The 23,541-nt window shown below is 30.6% G+C and overlaps 2 protein-coding genes and 1 long non-coding RNA gene across 3 annotated transcripts; 2 read left to right on the top strand and 1 right to left on the bottom strand.

The window, feature by feature from the left end:
* Window positions 1-439: 439 nt before the first annotated feature.
* On the top strand, window positions 440-1,978 carry LOC145117222 (2-oxoglutarate (2OG) and Fe(II)-dependent oxygenase superfamily protein). The gene is made up of 4 exons (XM_079053532.1): window positions 440-503; window positions 608-1,118; window positions 1,238-1,559; window positions 1,634-1,978. Exons 2-4 carry the CDS (start codon window positions 631-633, stop codon window positions 1,865-1,867), a joined length of 1,044 nt encoding a protein of 347 aa, XP_078909658.1. The 5' UTR covers window positions 440-503; window positions 608-630; the 3' UTR covers window positions 1,868-1,978.
* Window positions 1,979-4,845: 2,867 nt separating this feature from the next.
* LOC145114777 (uncharacterized) lies at window positions 4,846-5,498 on the top strand. Its single transcript, XR_013711222.1, has 3 exons — window positions 4,846-4,903; window positions 5,153-5,280; window positions 5,348-5,498. It is a non-coding gene; the product is annotated as an uncharacterized LOC145114777 (long non-coding RNA).
* An 8,722-nt stretch (window positions 5,499-14,220) lies between these two features.
* Window positions 14,221-14,835, bottom strand: LOC145113629 (uncharacterized). Its single transcript, XM_079049702.1, has one exon. The coding sequence runs from the start codon at window positions 14,833-14,835 to the stop codon at window positions 14,221-14,223; it is 615 nt and encodes a 204-aa protein (XP_078905828.1).
* Window positions 14,836-23,541: the final 8,706 nt, after the last annotated feature.

The following is a 23,541-nucleotide window of genomic DNA, read 5'->3' as shown; positions in this document are numbered from 1 at the left end:
TATGAAAAACGATCCGGATCGTAAAATGATCGTATTTGGGGTAGGATCGCAGGTAGGATCGTAAGATCGTAGGTATGATCGTAGGATCGAGATCCGATCCGATCCTACCTTCCCTTGATTTTTTTTTTTTCAAATAATTTTTTTTACCACTTTATGTCTTTTATCTTTTACTAATCTACCATTTATCATTTTTTATTGTGACTTATGACTAATATTTTGAAATTTTTATAACTTTTGAATGGAAAATTAAATGTTTGAAATATTTTTTATGATTAAATATTATAAATTAAAATTATATTATATTTTCGGGGATCTTAGGATCTCGATCCCGATCTTATGATCCCGATCTTGTAAACCCAAAAACGATCCTAGGTAGTATCCCGATCTTGACAACCGTGGTAAAAAGTTAAAAATCAAAATCAGGATCATCCCTTTTGCAGCCCTAGGGCCATTTCTAGTTGGGAAGCCTATAACACAGCGAAGGATTCCAATCATTCCATAAGGTAAAGTGAAGTGTCCGGAACGCCGACGACTCCTTCCCTGGAGGAAGTTCTTGTTACGCGAAAGACTAACGAATTCCTTGTAATCGGTTATTTTGTGTGTACAGACGTTTTAGTTTGTTGGTTTGAAATGGAAGTTGTCGGTGCACCGATCCGAGTTCAATCTATTGCAGAGAAGGATCTAAAAGTGGAGGTGCCGCCGCAGTATATACAACCGCTGGAGAACCGACCTAGCAAGCCGAGTAACGGAAACGCCACTGATCATAAAATCCCTATGATCAACCTCGGCGGCGATAGGGATGTGAACCTCCTATGTAAAGAGATCGGGAGCGCATGCACAGAGTGGGGCGCCTTCCATGTAATTAACCACGGTGTTTCTACTACGCTGCTGGATCAAATAAGGAAGGTCGGATCCTCCTTCTTTGAAGACTTTCCGATGACGGAAAAGCTCCGGTACGCCTGTGATTCCACTTCTCCTGCTTCTGAAGGCTACGGAAGCCGCATGCTAGTTGCCTCCGATGATGCAGTCCTTGACTGGAGAGATTACTTTGATCATCACACTTTCCCTCTTTCTCGTCGTCATCCTTCTCGGTGGCCGCATTTCCCTCCAAATTACAGGTTAATCATCTATTATCTAATCTCTATTTGAGTATTTTCCTCCCCCTTGGGAATTAGGGCTTGAATTGGGTTCAATTGCATATGTGTTTAACACGAATGTCAAAATATACTTGCTATAGGGAAGTTATTGGGGAATACAGTGATAATATGAAAGTCCTTGCTCTGAAACTTTTGGGCTTAATCTCCACAAGCTTAGGCTTATCATCTTCCTTCATTGAAGAATCCATGGGAGAAGTATACCAAAACATCACCGTGAGTTACTACCCATCATGCCCACAGCCTGAGCTTACACTTGGCTTGCAATCTCACTCCGACATGGGATTCATCACCCTTCTCATTCAAGAAAACGTTGCAGGTCTTCAAGTATCCAAGAATGATGATTGGGTCACTGTAGATCCTGTATCTCATGCCATCTTTGTGATCTTAGGTGATCAAACAGAGGTATTAGGAACTATAATATTCTCATCTTTGTTTATCATAAGTTTTGAGTGTTTGATCATGGTTGTTATTTGCAGATCATAACAAATGGAGTTTATAAGAGCGCTGTGCATAGGGCCATAACAAATGGTGAAAAAGCAAGGCTTTCAGTTGCTACATTCCATGATCCTGCAAAAACAGTGTCAGTGTCACCAGCACCAGGATTGCAGCCACCTCCCAAGTATCATGAAGTTGTATATGGTGATTATGTTCAATCATGGTATACAAAAGGTCCAAATGGTAAAAGGAACATTGATGCTCTCCTCATTTGACATAACATCTGTTAATCTTGATGGTAATTGTTGCTATGTTTGGCAATATCTGGTTGAATGTTCTTGGATGATGCAAGTCTTTCATAATCTGATTCAAAATTTATCTTTCAATGATGCAAAAAAAAAAAAAAAAAAATGATGCAAGGCAACATTGATCCCAAAGAAGAACCCTCCCAACTTACTTACATGGTACCCATCTTTCTAAACTCTCTCAATTTTGTTAAAAAATAAATTAAAATCATTTAATAAATTGCAAAATAAATACATATTTATACATATAAAGACGGATGTCTATGAACAAACAACAGAGAAGGAACAACTATGTGCTATTGTGTGACAAACCAATGATGTGTCAATCGAGTAACAGTGTGGCAAATATTTTTTTTACTTTTAGAGTTTAGTTTTTTAATCAAACAAATGACAAATATACTGAAATTTATGATTTTATATGTTTTAACAATAAACATACATTTTGACATAAACTGTTGACATGTTTCACTAAAATTATCGTTCCTACTTTAGTTCACATTTTTTTTACTAGTCATAAACCTTTGAATACTTCATTTTCTTCTTTTGTACCCAACATTTCTTCTTTTCTACAAGATGTATGTATATAGATTTGGTGAGAAGTACAAAAATAACAAAAATTGTACCAAGTAATCATGGTCCTTAAAAAAAATAAAAAAATAAAAAAATCATCCAATAGTCATGATAGTTAGAGATCAAACTCGGTTTTATGTCCAATTTGTATGCAAGCTCCGAAAGTAAATTTTCTTACTTTCGTTGGGTGTGAGGTTGCGATTACTTTGTGGTCAAAGGTTGGTGTTTGGGGGGATTTGACAATTCCTTTGTATTCGCATGTTAGAAGACATATTTGTCTAGGTGGATTCATGCACTATTCCGGCTTCCAAAAAGCTCGTTTTAGATGCTATTATCATGGTGTTATTATTGGTGATTTGGAGGTATCGCAATAATATATTTTTTGGTGATAAAAGAATTATCAAGAATGTGTTGTTTGGTTTGATTTAAAGTTGATCGTTTCAATGGATCGTGTATTGGAATAGTAAGGCTAAACATAGCTGGATTTATTGGTTAAAAACCCCAATTATGTGGTGATTTTTGTATTTGGTTTTTGCTAGCTTTGTCTAGCCGTTTTAAATTATATAGTATCACGTCTTTGCAAGATTAAAAACAAAAATGTGGGAGCTAAGGTTTGAAGTTCTGTTATACACGCACTTTTCCACTGAGCCAAAAGTCTTGGTTGCTATTAAACCCCTTTCATTTTTTATATAAACAAAACTTAAAAACATATCTTATCTTTACTATCTTATAAAAGAAATCCTACTATTTCTAAAAATAGATTTAATATAATAATATTATTTTTTTAAGACGTTCAAGTTTTTAAGCTTAAAGTACAACTAACCATCAATAAAATAATAATATATTCTTATAAATCTACTCTTTAAACTAAAGTTACAATTATTCTATGCATATACCTCTTTACCCGATCTTTTTACTTTGATTAAGTCAATCTCAGCTCCTTTATATATCTGATTTATAAGATAACTGTGAGATTCAAATTTGTAATCCCCAACTTTCATGCCCCTGTATCGGTTCCCTTCCCGTATATCTCCCCTCCTCTTCTCTACAACCTCCTTCAAGCTAAATCGTTGTAACTGTTAAGCTTTCTTTGGTGCTAGCCACTGCCATCGATTTAGAAAAAAGGTAAATACTTTGTTTGCCTCCATTGTTTCCGGCAACCACGAACTTTAATGTTTTGGTTGACAACCGTCGAACACACAACTTCATATATCTTGTTGAAAACCCTACTCCCCATACCAGAGGAATAATAGTCGTAAAACATAGGGATGGCTAGAATCAAAAGTCCTCAACCACACTGTTAACCTCTTTCACACATAAATCTCCAATCTTGCATCTATTCTATAATTTTCTAGGCAACAACCTCAAATATCTCTCCTATCTTCTACTACTTTCCCCCAATTCAAATATTGTGTTTTTTACTCAAAATCTCAGAATGTAAGTTGATTATGTTTTAAAATAAGGTATCATCTGCTCTCCCTCCCAAAACCATTTTCTTGTACACCACCTTTCTCTCGATCTTTTTGTGTTTTTTTTTGGTTAAATACGTAGATTTGCAGTTCATTTATTGTGTGTTGTCTATAGAGAATATATCATCAAAGGTTTATTTGTAACTTCTTTGATCGGTTAATGTTTATGAAGTTTTATTTCTCTGATTTTGTCGTTCTCTCAGATCTCTGTCTCAATAAGAAAAATCCTAAGTTTTTGTTTTTGTTTGATGGTTGATTTATGGTGAAGATGGCTGGAGATAGGAAAATTGGGGTTGGATGATGGAAATACATATGAGGTGACTTTTATGATTAAACTTGTATATTTTACTTCTTATTATTCAAAGGAAGGAACCAATTGAGGTAAGTTTACCACGTTAAAACACACCTTTAGTATGATTGTTGTCTAATCTTTGACTGATAGTGAGATTAGATATGAATTGTTTTGCCAAGATACAAGTCAAGCTTTCATATGAATTATTTATTCCTAAAATTTCCAAAAAAAAAATCAAATTGGGTTGGACATAATGATACTTTTAAGCTTAATTCATGATATAAAGTTTTAAATATGTATGCCTTTTAGACCATCTTTTTATTTTATAGATGAACCAATCACTCAGTATATTGCTTTTCGGTTATTTATGTAATACATATTGATATTCCTTATTAATTTATTTCTTCATTGATTATAACATTTGTCTTTCATGATTTTAGGTCCAATAAAGAAAGTGAGTTGAAAGACGGCTCCACCGTAGAGAGCTTGGATTTTGGTTGTATTAGTTATAATATTCTATAATCTTTCACAGATTTTATCTTATAGCATCCTACGGGAAATTTATTTTGTTTAAAGGAATCGTTGCTTCATTTACAAGGTTAACTTCAAGGATAGGAGTGCTCATATAATAGTTAGCAGGACAGAAGTACCACTTGGGGGCAACCTTGACAAAAGGTATATCAAATGTTCTTTTATTCCACATTCCATGATGATTTTAAGATTGTTTCTCCTTTTTGTCCCTAAAATGACTTTTCATCAGGTTCTCTAATAGAAACTATTATAACAAGCCCCTGGAAATAGGCATTGCATATATTTTATCAGCCTGACATGGACATATCTCACTTTCTCTCATACACACATGTTTACTATGAAGAATATTAAAGATGGTCTTATGTCATTTATTGTTTTTATGTCATTTTGTAGGTTCATATAATCTACACCCAGAGTGGGAAGAAGTTTTGTATAAAATCTGGTCACAAGGGCTTAAATTCGAAAATTAAGTAGAAATGGTTATTATGAAACGAAAAAATTGATTTATGTTATCTTCATGGGTAATACAAATTTAGTTTTTAGATTTATCTTGGTGATAACTGACTAATGTGTTTTCTGATTGCACAGGAGTGAGATTTGGAAACTCTTAGATGTCAAGGGTAGAATTGTCCAAAATGAGAATTAAAAAGAGCTTGGGAGTTGGGATTTTTATGGCCATGAAAAATAAAATCATGGCAGCAAGTTTCAAATTTAATTTATTTATGGATGGAGATGTCAAGGGCAGGACAATTTTAAGCTATGGAAAGTACCATCGTTTGTTTATTCTAACATATTTCTTTCATTTTTCTTCTATTACGACATTCTACTTTTTTTATTTTTTTATTAAGGCATTCTACTTTAAAAATCCACCAAATTATAAAATTTTACTTTGGATTAGTCTTGGGACATTGTGATGTGGATAATTGAGTGGTGAAATCTAAAAGATGTTTTGAATCCATTCACTTCAAATTTTAATTAGACGAAACAATTATTTGTTGTTCAAACCCGCATTAAAATCCTATTTTGTTGACCCTAACACTTGATTCTTTTTGCGTTTTTAATCATTTTAACAAGTCGATAATCAGTTTAGAAACTTTTTAAAAGCATCCAATTTGAAAACTTCCAAGTCTTAAAGTTTCATGTGGGATACAATGTATATATTACTTAACTTCCTACAAACTAATAAAAAAATTCAACTAAAATCAATTTCGAGACTTAAACCTTAAAAGATTTTGATGAACCTTATTCATAGTTAAAGATAAAAATCCTAACTGTTATTATCATTCATAGTGAAACTCGAATGTTATTATCATTTTGAAGACTCAAGCTTTTGAAAGAAAAATAGTACAAAATTGGTAGCTTTTTTCGAGAATTACCAATGTCCTTTTAAGTCTCGCCAAAAAACGCTTCATGTTTTGTAAAAGTTACTTGTGGGTGAGCATTTTTCGGTTTAAACCGCAAAATCGTTTGAACAAAACGTCAATCAGATTTTCAGGTTTTGGTTATTCAGGTACGGTTTGGTTTTTGGGTTGGCGGTTTCCCAGAACTAGGATGTTTGGGTTGGCGGTTTCCTTAAACGTGATGTATGTATGATCCTTTGTGTGCGGTTTTTTTTTTTTTTTTTTTTTTTTTTTTTTTTTTTTTTGTGTTGAACACACTACCTACAACCACCATATATGCCACATAATCTCTAAAAACTATTCGCCGAAAGGAAATTAGCGTGTTGCACGCCGCATGTGTATCCTTGTTGTTGCAAATTTAGATCGTATTGATTAAAGTTAGATACACGCTTTTGTTTTTGTTTTTTTTATTCAAATTGGCCAATTTTAAAACACGGTAAAATTAATTGTTGATAGAATATGATTTAAGTGTGACATTAACAAGTGTGATTTATTGAAAAATTTAAAATCGTGAGTTTAAATCAAGGTTCTAAAAAGCTCGCCATGGCGCACCATGGCTCCAAGACTTGTGTCTGCCGTAAAGCTTTACCAAAACGCCGCCTTAACTCATATATGTATATAAAATAGAATAATATTTGAAAATACATACAAAAATATTAATTATATACAAAATTGCCGCCTTAAGTCACGCCTTACAAACAACGTGGCTCGCCAAGGCTCGGAAAAGCTTGAGGCTTGACATTGCCGCCAAATCACGCCTTGCGTTATTTAGAACATTGGTTTAAATTCATAAACAAAATTGTTTTTTGCTTTCCAAAAAAGATTTATGATGTCCTTTTTGTAAAGTTTTTAATTCCAAAAAATTTTAGGTATTGTTTCATCTAATCTTTTACATGAATATTTTTTCTTCAAAATCTTATATATTTTTTTTAAAAAATTGCTTCGAAATTGTCGACTCTCCGTGACAAGGTTTATACATCAATCATGATCGGTCATCCACAAAGAAAATCAATAAACAACCTCATTAACAACATACCATTTCCAAGTTCATATTACGTTATATGAAAAAAAATGTTGTTACATACAAGTGAAACTAAGTAATTTTTTCTGCATTTAGCCAACTTTTAAAATATATAAAAATAAGTATTTACCTAAAGGTGCACAATTGTCTAATTTGTATACATGTTATATCTGAAAGTCCGGTTTGGATGAAAGTTGGATCGGTTTCTAAGAATGTGGTTCGATTTGATCAAATCAATTAGTTTTAGCCATTTCATGTGGATAACTGAAATATGATGTTTACAAACTAACCGATAAAAAATAGTCATGAGAATATATGTATAAAAAGTCATAACTATCACTTTCTAAAAACTTTTATCACTTAATGTAGACCATAACATCTCCATATTAAACTCCTAACATAGGATCACACCACTAACAACTATAATACTAATGTTAGTCACACCCTAAACCAAAAACTAAAAATTCATAACACAACCCTTAAGGAAACTATTTTCCAAAATATCATACAATGTATGTTCCTTTAATATGTCATGTTTCCGAAATGGAAATTAGTTGTAAAAAAGAAACTATTCGCTGAAACAAAACTATTAACCGCCCCTCTATAGCCGCAAGAAAACTATTCACCAAAATGACCGCCAAAAAACTATTCGTCGCCGCACCTTTGCGCGGGTACACGACTAGTTATCTTATGTATAAATACATATTATAGATGTATAAAGAACATATACAAAATATGTATTTTTACATCAAATGAGTTTTATAGAATTTATTTTAATTAATTTATAAATTGTATTTTACAAAAAGATAACTTTTTAAATACATACAAAAATGCATTTTATGTAAAACAAAAAAAACATATTTTTATGTAAAATAAAAAAAAAATCAAACTTAATATAATATAACATATTATATGAAAACGTGTTTTATAAATATATTTGATGTATATTTGCATACATATGTTTTATGTATTTATAATACATAATAGCATATTATATGAAGGCATAAATACATAAAAAGAAGATACAAAATGTGTTTAAAAACTTATTCTTTTATAAGTACATTAAATTTTGTTTTTTAATAAAAATAACATTTTGTGTAAAAATAGGTATTTTGTAATTTTGTTATGTGTATATATGTTTTAAATATCTTAAGGGAAAATATTCAAAATCAATGTTCAGGCTCAGTGGCTAAAGACACATTCCTAACGCTATGGGGAGTGGAGTGTGGTAAGAATGAGGTGATGCTTATGTGTCATAGTGAACACCGTCCCCCTATGCAGTTTGGGAAGTGCGGTTTGAGATGTGCGGCCAAAAATGGGAACGCTCATCTCTCTATCTCACTCTTCCTCCCTCCCTCTATCTCTCTTTTCTTTCTCTTTCCTCTTTTCATGGTATATCATTCCTTGTGTGGTAAGGGAATTTGGCAAAATGAGAGAGTGTGACACCACTCCCTCCAGCCTAACAAGTGTGAGTTTCACACTTTGAATCCTGCCGCAACATTCTTGTGTCTTTTCTTTTACCTTCTAATTTTTTTAATTGAGGCTAGCGTGACGATGTACTCAACAGCCAGCATACCACGTAAGCGGTTGAGTCCCACCTATGCTCGCCATGTCAGCGGTAACCTGGTCTCCTACTAAAACATAAGTAATGATTTCTTTTTATGAAAATTAATAGGTTAAGTTAAAAAACTTAAGGACTTTTGTAGAATTAACCTATATATATATATATATATATATATATATATATATATATATATATATATATATATATACTCTAATAAATAAATAAATAATTTGTCACATGTCACACTCTCATTTATTTTGTCACATGTCATTTTGTGGTTATTTAAATTTATTTATTTTTCCACATGTCATTTTATGGTTTTTTCCATTTTATTAAATTTTATAGTAATAAATGTAACAATAAATGGATATCAATTTCATTAATGCAACTTTCTTTCTAATTTCAAAATTTTAAATTAAAATCCAATTATTTACCAAAGGGTCTTTGGCCTAGCGGTAATGAGTGACTCTCTCAAATGAGAGGTCATAGGTTCAAGTCTCACTAGGAGACATAGGTGGTGTTTAGGATTAGATTAGGAGTAGGATAGTTTGCCGTTTAAAAAAAATAAAAATAAAAAAATAAAAAAAATCCAATTATTTCTTTAGTTTATTTGTTTAACTTTAAAACTGAAATGGACACTTTAATTTCAATATTTCAATAATTTTTTTGTTTTCTTTATAAATTCAAACTCCTAAATTTGTAGACTTTTATATTTAACATTTTTTAATAAACCTGTATAATATACGGGTTTCACAATTAGTATATATATATATATATATATATATATATATATATATATATATATATATATATATATAATAAAAGAGAATGTTAGGTTAGTAAAGGAAGAAAGTGAAGTATTTTTGTGGTCCATGAGGATGAATAGTAGGTGGTATCGTGATGTTTTTGGAGTTGCAAGGTCCAGATGGGTCTAATATGTCCCCATATACCAAGTGCACTGTGGTCAACAGTCATGGTAGACCATGGGACATGTAGACACCAGAAATTGTTCAGCATTTTAATTTAAAAAACGTTTTATTTTCTTTTTTAGAACGGCCAAAAAGAAAACGTTTTATGTGATGAACTATTGTTAATTCATAATCAGGTGTAAAGCTAAACCGGATCAGTATATTTGTGAATTTATTGAAATTTATTATAACATTTATGTATTCAAATTATTGATTTAAAACTTGTTTGTGCAAGTATCAATCCATACCAATATTTCTCATCTGCATAGAATGATTGGGGAGTTAATTTAAAATCCAAAATTTACGGGTTTGAGTGTATACTTCCCGAGTGTTTACACTCGATACATTATTGAGGTTGACTAGGACGTGAGCCCGTCTCAGATGTTCAAATTCTCCGTCGCCATGCTAATGGTGGACCTCGCCATTACGCACCCTTTCGAGTTTCAACGATTGAAATGTTTTTTGTTTCTAATATTTATAAGGTATTTTGAGTAGGTCCTAACATATTGTTGTCACATACCATATAGTTGTATAATAGAGATAGTCTATGGACCACCAAATATATAAATGTTTTCTTGTTTATGAAATGGTTAATATCATTAAAGAATTTATATATTTGATTGTTTCCAAATTAAACTTTGACTCTCCTTTTCCATAAAAAAAATCTTTGTGTTTTTTTTTTTTTTCATTTTTATTGATTTGGCTATATTGAGGAAGTTTTCTGGTAATAATTCTTATATTTTATATTGTTGCTATTTGTGGTGTTTAATTAAAATAAAAATATGAACAAAACATTTGAGTTTTTCAAAACAAAGAGAATATGTGGTGTCTAATTTTTGTTGACAAATACATACCATTAAATAACACTACAAATAACAAGTAAAACATGAGAATTATTAGTCGAAACAAAAAAGTTTGTTCAAATGGAAACAAAAATTGAGTCTCAGATGAATATAATGACATTATTATTGTTACATTTTTAAGACCGAATGAGAACATAAAAATTGAAACTATATTCCAAAAAAATTGTCAAATGTAAAGATTATTTCGGAAAAATAAGTTGAGGGTTTTCCGAAGATTATTAGTAAATCTTCTAAAAGAGCCAAATAAAAAAAATGAAAATGCAAGGTATTTTTTAGGGACAAAAAGAGGATTGATTCGGGAAAACCCCAATATACAGGGTCTTTTATGATATTACTCATTTAAAAATATATAAATATCTTCAATATACTTACACACCAAAACTTCTATGGTATTTTTTCTACCGAAAATAACTCTTTATACAAACTGTATGTTTTTCCTAATCGAAAGAAATGTCATGTCGATAACCTTGAAAAACACATGGGAAAAAAATTCCCAAGAGTACATACCCATTATTTTAAATGAACTCTCTCCCTAATAAATAAAGATCTTTTTGTCACATGTCATATTCTCATTTATTTTGCCACATGTAATTTTGAGGTTTTTTTAAATTAATTTTTATTCCAAATGTCATTTTATGGTTTTTTTCATTTTATTAAATTCAAAATAGTATTTAAATGCAATAATAAATGCATATAAATTTCATTAATGAACGTTCCTTCTAACTTCAAAATTACTAAATTAAAGATTCATTAATTTTATTTTTTTTATTTATGTAAATTATTTGTTTACATTTAAATGAGAAAAAAAAACACTTTAATTTTTATAATTCAATATTTTCTCACTTTTCTTAAAAATTCAAACTTCTCAAATGTTTAGAATTTTGTATTTAGTTTTCTTTTAAATAAACCATGTAATACATGGGTCTCACACCTAGTGTGTGTGTCTGTGTATATATATATATATATATATATATATATATATATATATATTATAATAAATAAATAAGTTTATTATTCTATTGACAAGTGTCACAATATTTGAAATCATAATTAATACTATATGTCACTTGTCGTGCCACATGTCAACTTATTAATAATCCATTTTAAATTTCCCACTCTAATTACATTAAATTAATAATTGATTCTTCATTTCAAATTTCAAATTGTAAATTTCACATTCTAATTACATTAAATTAATAACATTAGAATAAAAAATAAAATAAAATTAATATATATTACAAGGTGTTATAATTTCATGTATTTATTTAAATCAACTATTATAATTTTATATAACTAAAAAAATATCACTTAATTAATAATTTAATTGATTAATAATTTAATTAGTTAATAATTTAATTAAAATAATTGATTAATAGTTTTAAGCTTTTACTATGAATATTAAATTAATTTTATAACCATGGTTCTCACGGATTATAAAGTAGTATATATATATATATATATATATATATATATATATATATATATATAGAGAGAGAGAGAGAGAGAGAGAGAGGTAACAAAGTATTTAAAACGTTTTGAAAATATCATTAAACTAAATAAATATGATGAGAATGTAATAAAGTTGTTTTTAAATTACCACTTGAGCCAAGAATAAACTCTTTTCATGATTACAATGTTCTTTTAAAAAATAAAAATACAAGTTTGTTATATTCTGATAATATTTATTTAAATCAGTGGTATTTTTAAAATGTTTTAGATAGTTTGTTGTCAATTTATGTCATTTTCTCTTTTTTATTATTACCTTAATGGTTAGCCCCTTAACAACTTAAGGTTGCCATGTAATCGCTTTTGAAAATATTTATAATGCAAATTGACCCTAAATTATAAGTAAGACGAATGTGTTATAGTAACTTTTCCTTATGCAAAGACTATAATTGTCATGTCATCTGTTTTGTATAAATTAATCCAAGTTAAATAAATTTCTAAATTGAAAATGATCATCTAAAATGTACAATATATACCATTTTTATTATATATATATATATATATATATATATATATGTCTCTTTAGGGGGTGTTTGGCTAAGCTTATGACTTTGCATAAGCACTTTTCAACTTATAGCTTATAAGGGAAGGATGTCTCATCAAATGTGACATGTCGGGAGATAATGATCTTACGTGTAGCAAGATCGAGACATCTATAACCACGGTGTTATGTGGGATAACCGAGAAACACACACGGAGTAGAGCGAGGAGCAAGTTTGTGAGGAGGAGTAATGTACGGATAATAGAGACATCCGAAAACACGAAGATGAGAGTATGATGGTTGTTTGTGAAAGAGTTTTGAAAAAGGAGTGTCATTATTGATGGATGAGGTTGGAGTGATGTTAAGAAGATGTGAGGCCATGTGTAAGGCCTCAACCCAATATTCAGATGGAATGTGGGCTTGAAACAACAGGGTACGAATGATGTTATTTATTGTGCGAATCATACGTTCTGACATTCCATTTAGTTGAGATGTTTTTGGACAAGAGAAGCGGAAGGTAAGACCATGTTGGTCGAATAAGGAGTGGAACTCACGATTGTCAAATTCGCCCCGTGATCACATTGAAAAGATTTGATTTCAGTATTAAATTGGGTTTTGACATATGCACGAAAGTGTAAGAATTTAGTAATGACCTCAGATTTGTTTCGTAAAGGATAAACCCATAAAAAATGAGAATAGTGATCTAAAAACAACACATAATAATTTATTCCAGAAACACTCGATATAGGAGAAGTCCATATATCATAGTGGATAATGTCAAATGCATGAGAAACAGTGGAAACATATGAAGTAAAGGGCAACCTAACATGTTTGCCAAGACGACACGAATTACATGTAATAGAAATAGAGTCTTTATTACATGCTATAAATTTATTTAAAGTAAAAACTGAAGAACACGAGGGCCGGGGTGACCAAGGCGCTGATGCCATAGGGTTGGACTGCAAGCAAGGAGAGCGGTAGGAGATTTAGGCTTCTCGAAAGCAGGATAGAGATCGCCCGAGCTGTCACATCTAAGAAGTACCTGACGGGTTTGAAAATCCTTCACAGAAAAACCGAATTTATCAAATTCAATAGTGACATTATTATCTGTTGTGAATTTTCGAACAAAAATAAGGTTTTTGATTATGTTGGGTGTAACCAAAACATTATGAAGGTGAAGTGGGCGGTGAGATGTGTGTATATGAGACTGTCCAGATTGAGTGACGGGAATAGAAGAGCCATTGCCAACAAGAACATAGTTTATTTTGATATTATTATGTAACGAATGGAGTTTACCTGAGTCCGAGGCCAAATGAGAAGTAGCCTCGGTGTCCATATACCAAGATGGGTCGTGAGTGTCATTGATCGACATGGTGTGCATTGCAGCCGCTATATCCGTGGGTTGATCAGAATGCGTCAGAGGAAACCACTGCCACGAGGGGGGGGGGGTGAGTTCAGTTGTCTGGTCAGTAGCGTGAAACACAGCAGGAGGCTGAACTGGGCGGTCGGCATTGGCGGGACTGCTGCCAAGGAGTCCTTGTTGTCCGGCAGATGGAGAAGACCGGTGACGCTGCTGCTATCTGGCGTAGGGGCGAGGAACAAACCAGGGGCTGAAGGCCAGCCATAGAGTGCCCAAGGTGGAGGAAAATAAGGCCAATTCATTGGAAAATGAGGCGATGTTGAGACCAAGAAGAATTCGACTTTTGGCGATTCTCATAGGGTTGGCGAGTAGAGGAGTCGCTACGGTGGTTGCCATTGCGGTTGTGGTTGCCATTACGAGTGTTGTTTCTGTTGTTGTTGCTACGATTCTGAGGTGAAGGGGGATGACCTGAATAGAGAACAGTAGGAGCTGAGGCATGATCTAAATGATGAGTTGTGGCTTGACGGGGTCGAGAAAGGTGGCTTTCCTCAAGAGTGAGGATAGATCGAGCCTGAACTAAAGTCGGGAGAGGATCTTTGTGGCGTATGACAGCAGCAAGGTGGTCGTATTTTGGGTTTAACTCATTAAGAAAATACATAAGAAGAGTGCGTTCAGGAACAGAATTCCCAATGTTACCAAGCAAGTCGGCTGTGACTTTCATCTTTTCGTAGAACTCATTGACTGATCGATCTCCCATGGTCATTTTCCTGAGTTCGTTCTCTAGTTCCATGATGCGTGCTTCCTTGTTGTCGCGAAACAGTGCTTCAATATCTAACCATAAAGAGTTGGTAGTGGATCCGGGTTTTGTAACCATGTTGAGGAGAGATTGTGTCAAGGTTCCGTATATCCACATCGTTAGAAGAGAATCGATATTAAACCATTCCGTGTCTTTGTCATTCTGTGGTTTTTATGTGCCTTTAAGATGCCCGAGAACTCCAAAGCTGGTACAGTGAGTCTGAAACAACCCTCGCCATGAATCATAATTGAGTTGATTCAAGTCAAGAATAAGAGGAACGAAGGATTTGATATTGGTAATGGCATATGGTTTTGAGTTGCCGCCAGTAGGGTTTGAGGACTCTCCCATCATGGTGAAGAACGACGAGAGAACAGGGGCACACGTAATGAGAAGAAGAAGAATAAGCAGGGGCGGAGCTAGGATTTGAAAATAAGGGGGGTTGACAATCTCACATCATAATAATATAGTGAAATATAATGTTATACCCGACTAAAGTAATATGTCTAAATTTTTAAAAGAAAAAATCACAAAGAATAGAAAACAAGGAAAACAAAATGCAACATCTTTTTTCTCAAAATATTCCAACCACCGAAAATTCTAGAACCAAAGTTGTTGAAAACTACGCATAGATCCACTACGACCACTAGGACTGAATTGATACTTTGAGTTTTGAAGTTGGTATGATCCAAATTTAATATATAATTGTCTAATATCATCACATTGGTTACTTGGATAGCTTAACAGTAAAGGTCGTTCTCTGGATGACGAATCAATGAATCTAATTATATCTCTCCTAAATCTGACATATAAATTTTTTTCAGGTTCAATATTATTGAGGTCTTTAATGTTACTATTCCTATTAGGTTGTGGGTGTGTATTTTCAAAATATTCTTTAGTATTATCACTAACCGAATGCAATTTTTGATCACGCGCATCTGCTATTCGTTTGCAAAAAGAATCCATGGTTCTTTTCTTACTCATAATTTCTCCTATAAATTTATTCGTCTGAAAAAAGAATCAATGGTTCTTTTCTTGCTCATAATTTTCGTATAAATTTATAACTATAATAAACCAAATTATCAAACCATATCACAGTAACTACTTACGATTAACAAATTGATAATATTATCAATTACAAATTACTATTAAAACTAAATGTAATAAAAAAGAAAAATTAGCTGATTAATTGGTGTAGAAGGAGGCAAAAGCAAAAATAAGAAACTGATCTTCAAAGCCATCATTTATTTTAAAGAAAAAAAAGGATATGTAATTAATGTCTTTGTGGCTACTGGCTAGGTTAATATTGAATTCTTATTATGCCAATTAAATTAAAAGTAGGGTATTAGTTGGGCTTTTACTCGATGTGTTTCTAATTAACTGCGACCAAAATGCTCGTATCTAGAAAAAACCCATGTCATAAACATTAAAGGGGGCTAATGTGTTTCTAATTAACTGCGACCAAAATGCTCGTATCTAGAAAAAACCCATGTCATAAACATTAAAGGGGGCTAATGTGTTTCTAATTAACTGCGACCAAAATGCTCGTATCCAGAAAAAACTCATGTCATAAACATTAAAGGGGGATAACGGACATTATATTTTATATTATTATATGGACTTTTAAATACATGATGGGCTTAGTGTATCTATCCTATCATAATAATATTTGCATTGGAGGGGGCTAGGCATCCGACAGCCCCTCCGTTATCTCCGCCACTGAGAATAAGAGAATAAGTAGAAGAGAAGATGCAACAGAGGAATGAAGGGAAGAAGACAAAATTTTCAGAATCGACACAGTGGGTGTCGATGGTATTGGGAAGGCTTTGGTAGGAGCCCTTTACAGCTCTGATACCATATTAGGGTTAGAATGTTTTTCCCATAAACTTGTTCCCTTCATTCTACACAATATATACATACAAGATACAAATGGGCTGCTAAAATATAAATGGGCTAGGTTAAGCGGACTACCTATACAACATACAAAATAAATAGATAATATACACTAATACTTATAAGATAATAAGCTAGGGGGAGTTACTTATAGATTTTGACTTATTTCCGGTATGGTACCTTGATAAGTTATTTCTATTCAAACACTCCTTTTAACTTATATCTGTGTGGAACTGGTAATAAGTTAAAAATGAGCTTAACTAAGCTTAGCCAAACCCCCTCTTAGTATTTTAGTTTACATTGACAATTTTTCTTTAGTTTGATAATATTCTTTAGCTTGACTGAACTCAAATGCTCGTCAATGCTAATGCTTTTACAATATTAATATTTTAGATTCTTTTGATTACTTAAACCTAAGAATTAAATAAACTCGCCATACTTAAATGGTTGTAATTACATAAAACTAGATAGTGTATAACTGATTAGACCCAAATCATGGGTGTCACCTTACATCTAAAGGTCAAAATACTAGTGCCAATTTGTTTGTGTTACAATCACCTCTCCTTTAGGATTATTTTGTCCTCGGAATCAATGATCCAAAACAAGTAAGGTAGATCTTCTCTCTTAAATTTTATTTTCCATAGACTTTGATCAATCAAATTGTGGATTCAGGTCCTATATTTCTTCAAAATAAGTAGGTTTTCATTAAGGAAAAACTTTAAAAGTGTTTCAATCATTCATTTCAATAACACTAGTCGGTTATCTAGGGTTACCAAACATTTCAACGAGTTGATTTGTTATCATTTTTGTTTAACCGATAACTATCTTGAGTACTATTTTATAGTCACGGATAATAAGGCAATGGAAGTTCTTGCCTTAATCGATTTTTAATCTTTCTTACTTCCATTAAAGATCATTAATATATGGGGTTCTCTATATATGCACCATCATACTTCCCAATGTTATTCACAAGTAAGCTATTAGTTATAATACTACCAACCACATGACAAATAATGGTTATAATACTACCAACCATGTGACAAATGACAGAACGAAACATTAACTAAAATTACTAGATTCTCACTGGAAATGTTAAAATATAGCCAAAGCTTTCCTTACTCCACCGATCTCCATCAGCGAAGGTTTTCTGTATCATGTTGGAGCAGAAATTGCTACAACATTGCTTCATATAAACACACACACATACATGTATAAGAAATAAGTCACATATCTATCCTTTTTATGCATAAATTCAAATTACATAGACATACTAAATTCTTATAAAGGGCTACTAATGAAATATTAACTCATTTGTCCACATTCGTTTTACTCTTAATATAATCATGTCGGAGTATCTTATTGAAAAAGTATTTGGATATTTGATGTTTATTTTATTACTACTAGTTTTAAATTTATAAAATGCACTTAATCACCACTAGAGATTACTATACAACTAGACAAGTGTACATATTCATTTGGCAGTATAGAGATGGTAAGAACTGGTTGTCAAACACTAGGGGAACGAGTATTATTCTAGATTAAAATATCTATCACTATTTAAACTAAACAATAATATTGAATTTTGTATGTGGGGGGGGGGGTGATTTTAAAGTTCAGAAACTTCTAACGTTAACTTTAATAGCAGCTAAACTAGCAAACGATTACTTTAAACTAAGCAAACAGATCATAAAACGATTTCAAACAAGATTTAAAGAGTACTTCCATTTAGATTCGATTCACCTCTCCCCTATGGTTGATTTCGTTAATAGAGCAATGGTTTTATAAATTGGTTACTGAGTTTTAATATGACTAGTTATCTTGGTCAGATTTTCTAGTACTAATAATTAATGAACAACTAACACAATGATCACATAATTAGTGAACACCTAAATAATTTAATATATTCGGATTATGAATGATATGATCTAGTGATTTCTTATCAATGGTTATGACAATCAATCAAAGTATAGCTTGGATGTCTAATACTCTCTAGCACAGTCAAAGTTAACAATTATTATTAACTAACCATAGGATTGGATCGATCTCTAGTCCTAATAGTTTATGGTCATAAAATAGTTAAGATTCAAGTTATTGTAATTATATTAGTCTTCCTAACTACACATAACTCGACAATAGGCAATAAAAATCATAACTTTAACATGATAGGTAATGTGATCAATCAAACACTTAATAATAACCAAATAATAAATTTGAATTATTGAAATCAACATAGAGTATTGAGGTTCATCTAATCTAAACGAAAGTAAAGGGTTTTTAGCCCATAATTAAAGTAGAAACACAAGTAAAAACGAAGCAACACTGTTAAACATGATTAAACCAAGCAATATGAATGGTTAAACGTGTTTTTGACTCTTGATCTCTTCAAATCTCGCTCCGCAATCGATCTCTGGCCTTCAAAGGGGTTCTGAGGGCTCTCTGGTTGTCAATAGTTGAATAAAAATCGCAACCCCTCTAGATAATGAATAAGGTTCATATTTATATTGTTTCCAATATATGCACCACAATGTCGTGATGAGGTGATTATTGTGGCGTGGTGTCGACTCCTTCGCGTAGCCTCCAAGTAATCTGGCTTGTCGTCTATACGGTAAGTATATCGATAAGGATTCTTCATCGCGACTTGGCAAGCATTTTTACGCGGCGTGGTCTTTAGAAAATGTCAACTTTTTGCTCCTTGATGATTTGTCTTCAATTTTCCAGGTTCTAGCATAGAACTTTAGCTCTTTTTCTCCCGATCATGTCTTCGCTGCTAAAAAACAAAATTTAAATATTGTGAGTACCAAATATCTTCAATTAAATACAAAATGTAGTTAAAATTAATAAGATATCGTGTGAAATATATGACTATATATGGCAATATCAATATTCATAGAAAATCCAATGTCGGACACTAGAACACATAGTTAAATCCTGATACACCACATACATAATATGTCATCGTCTAAATAGTGTTGGTGTATTAACTTATGCCTTCCCATAATGCCACATGAAAAACATCATTAATCATTCACAAACTTCATTGATACCAATCCTAGATTTGGATCTGAAAACTCATCGTGCACCCAAATATACTTCCTCCTTTCATCCATGGATGATCACAAGACAGCCACAAGATAAATAATAAATGGCATCACACACTCTCTTACCTCAATTCTTTTTCTCTCTATGTTTGCCCACTATCTCTCTCTCTCTCTCTCTCTCTATATATATATATATATATATATATATATATATATATATATATATTCTAATAAAACAATAGTTTTATTCTCCTTTTGACATGTGTCACCCTATTAGGCCTCCTAATTAATGTATATTTTATTCTCATTTTGTCATGTCTCACCCTATTATGTCTCTTAATTAATGCATGTCATTTGTCAACCTATTGATTCTCTATTTCAAATTTTAAATTCTCCACTCTAATTACATTAAATTAATAACATTAGAATAAAAATTAAAATAAAATTAATACAAATTATAAAGTGATATAATTTCACATATTTATTTAAATCAATGATTAATATTTATATAACTAAAAAAAATCTCATAATTAATAATTTATTTAAAATAATTGATTAATAATTTTAAGTTTTTACTATAAAAGATTAATTAATTTTGTAACCGTGGTTCCCACAGGTTATAAACTAGTATATATATATATATATATATATATATATATATATATATATATATATATATATGGAAAAGTTCAATAAAGAACCATTATTAATCAAGGAACCAAGGAACCAATCTAAAGCGTCGGAATTTAGTGATCAACGGTAAAATGAAGGGTCGTAGACTTTTACAATGGACACACATGCACCAGATTATAAAAAACTCACTTCCTTTTTTCGTTTGATTTTATTTAGGCCATGTTTTTTATCCAAAAAAAAACGAATATACCATTGTTCATGATTTTTCGTCCTCTTTCCATAGAGATCGATAGTGATATACAAAAAATGATTTTTTTTTTCAAAAAAATTCACTTCATTTCTTGTTTTTTGAAAAGTTAAGGTTTATTTTTATCGAAAAAATTAATAAATATATCAAAATTCATATTTTTTAGATATTCTTTAAACATAGATTCATATTGATGTAAAAAAAACAAATTTTCAGTTCAAATTCGCATTGTGAATTTGTTCAGATCCACATTGCGAATCTACTCAGATTCACATTATAAATCTGCTCATATTCACAGTGTGAAGAATAGTAAGTCAGATTCTGAATTCTGAAAACTAAATTATATACAGTTTAGATTCACAATGTTAATAAATTCATTTATTGATTTTACAAAACTAGTTTCTTCGTAATCAAAACGTTAAAATATTATAAAATTACATGAAAATATATTTCGATTCATATGTAAATATCATTAAATTAATTTGTGAATGATCGAAGTGTTATAGATTCACATTGTGAATATTAAAATTGAAATATAAAGTTCAAATTCACAATGTGAATTTGAATCGATTGAGGTTTTTTTTAATCGATTATGTTAATTAATATAGGACAAAAAATTTGAGATTTTTGGTATAGTTAGTTTTTTTGGATAAAAATAAACTTAAATATTGAAAAAAATAAAAAACAATAAAAGGAAGTGAGTTTTTTTTCAAAAAAAAAAAAGGTTTTTTTATGTATATCAAATGGATCTCTGTGGAAAGATGACGAAAAATCATGAACAACAGTATATTCAGTTTCTTTTTTGATAAAAAACATGGCCTAAAAAATTTTAAATGAAAAAAAAAGAGATGAGTTTTTTTGGTAAGAGGTGAGATTTTGGTATAATGCAGTGTATGTGTGTCCAATGTACAAGTGTACATTCATTCCTTTGGCCGTTGATCATTATGATTTTCGATGCTCACGATTGGTTCTTTGATTCTTTGTTAATAATGGTTTTCTTTTAAACTTCACCATATATATATATATATATATATATATATATATATATATATATATATATATATATATATATATATATATATATATATATATATATATATATATATAGGGAGTGGTTCAAATGAGAACCCAAAAAGGTTAAGAACCATAAAAACCATTTTTTAAATGTTTTCATTAAGAGCATTTTGGACTAATCCAACATTTATATTGTATTAAGAAAACTTTTTCATTACTTAATTTATAAACTACTTGCCACTTGTTGTCGGTCCACCGTCGGACCATTGTCGAATCACCGTCGGACCGCCGTTGGACTAACATTAAATTCAGTGGCATTTTTTTGGTCGTATTCACAGCTTAATAGAACAAACATTAAAGCTTCCAATTCTTTGGAAATACTTTTATTTTTCTAGCTAAAATATACAAAATTTAAGTAAAAAAAATAGAATTATGCATTGATAAATTCACTATTTTTTCTAAATTGTAGATATCTTTATAAAATGTATATTGTGTATAATGGTATTCACACTTTAAAATTCATTATTCACAGTTTAATAAATATACTAATTCACTAATACGCAATTTAATATTTGTATGTATACCTTCATTCATATTTGAACATAAGATTTATATAAAATATACAACTTAATACAGTCCGATTTTAGTTTAATACATAAAATTCACAACATAACATAATACATTACGTTATAAACTAATTCACATATTTAAAAAAGTCAAATCCAAATTCTATTACCACCACCACCAACTACCACATACCACCACCAGCCACATGTGTCACCGTTGCAATCATCTTTCGTTCCAAATTAGATCAGTATATAAAAATCATTAACTGCCAAATTAAATACTATATTCACAATTTAATAAACAAATTAATTCACTTATTATGAGTTTAATGCAAAACAATTATACAAACTAATACTCTTACATGTTTAAACAACACAAAAATAAATATATTCACAAGAAAATTAATACAAACATTCATACATAAATCATTCATATTTTAACACAAATTTCATTAAAATTAATACAATTAATTCACATTTAAATAAAAAATTTATAGCTTAACGCAGTCAATTTAAAGTCTTATACACAAAAATCATAGTTTAATATACAAAATTAAGAGCTTAATATAGTCAATTCACAGTTTAAACAAAAAATTCACAACTTAATGTAGTTAATTCACAGTTCAAAACACAAAAATCATAGCTTAATACATAAAATTCACAACTTATTACAATAAATTCACAGCTTAATAAACAAAAAAGTATAAAATTCACAGTCATATTATCAACTTAAAACTCTTAATACAATCAATCCTAAGTTTAATACATAAAATTCACAGATTAATACACAAAAACTATATATTCACATCCATATTCTCAAATTAAAACTTACATTTTTACGCTCATATATGGAAGCATGTCTATGTATTAAATTGTGAATTTAATATATTAAGTCGTGAATAAAATTCACAACTTAATATATAAAAATTTGCAATTTAATACAATATATTCATAGCTCATTTACAAGTATAATACAGTTAATTCACTGTTTAGTATCCCAAATTCACAGCTTAATATAACAAATTCACAGTTTAATACACGAAAAATATATATTCACATATACCTTCGTATCTAGAGGCTAGTGCTTCTTTTAAAATTTAATTTACACAATATTCATAATTTAAACTTTATATACTTTATTCAAAATTATAGAAAATCATATCTACGCATAAATGCTTCTTTCATCTCATATTTTAGAAAAAAAAACACAAAATTCATAAAAACTTGCACAGTTTAATACAATCAATTTCAGAGTTTAATACAGTCAATTCACAGTTTAATATACAAAATCCGCAGCTTAATACAATAAATTCATAATTTAATATACAAAAAGTATGTTTTCATAGTCTTATTCTCAACTTAAAACTTATATTTTAAGACTTTCATTCATAGTTTAATAAAGTAGTTCAGAACTCCCATTTATATTTCACAATAC

Source organism: Lactuca virosa, chromosome 5, assembly GCF_052849685.1.
Source record: "Lactuca virosa cultivar CGN04683 chromosome 5, Lactuca_virosa_CGN04683_v6, whole genome shotgun sequence".
Taxonomy (NCBI): Eukaryota; Viridiplantae; Streptophyta; class Magnoliopsida; order Asterales; family Asteraceae; genus Lactuca; species Lactuca virosa.
The sequence above is the reverse complement of the archived record's forward strand: the minus strand, read 5'-3'. Positions and strand labels throughout refer to the sequence as shown.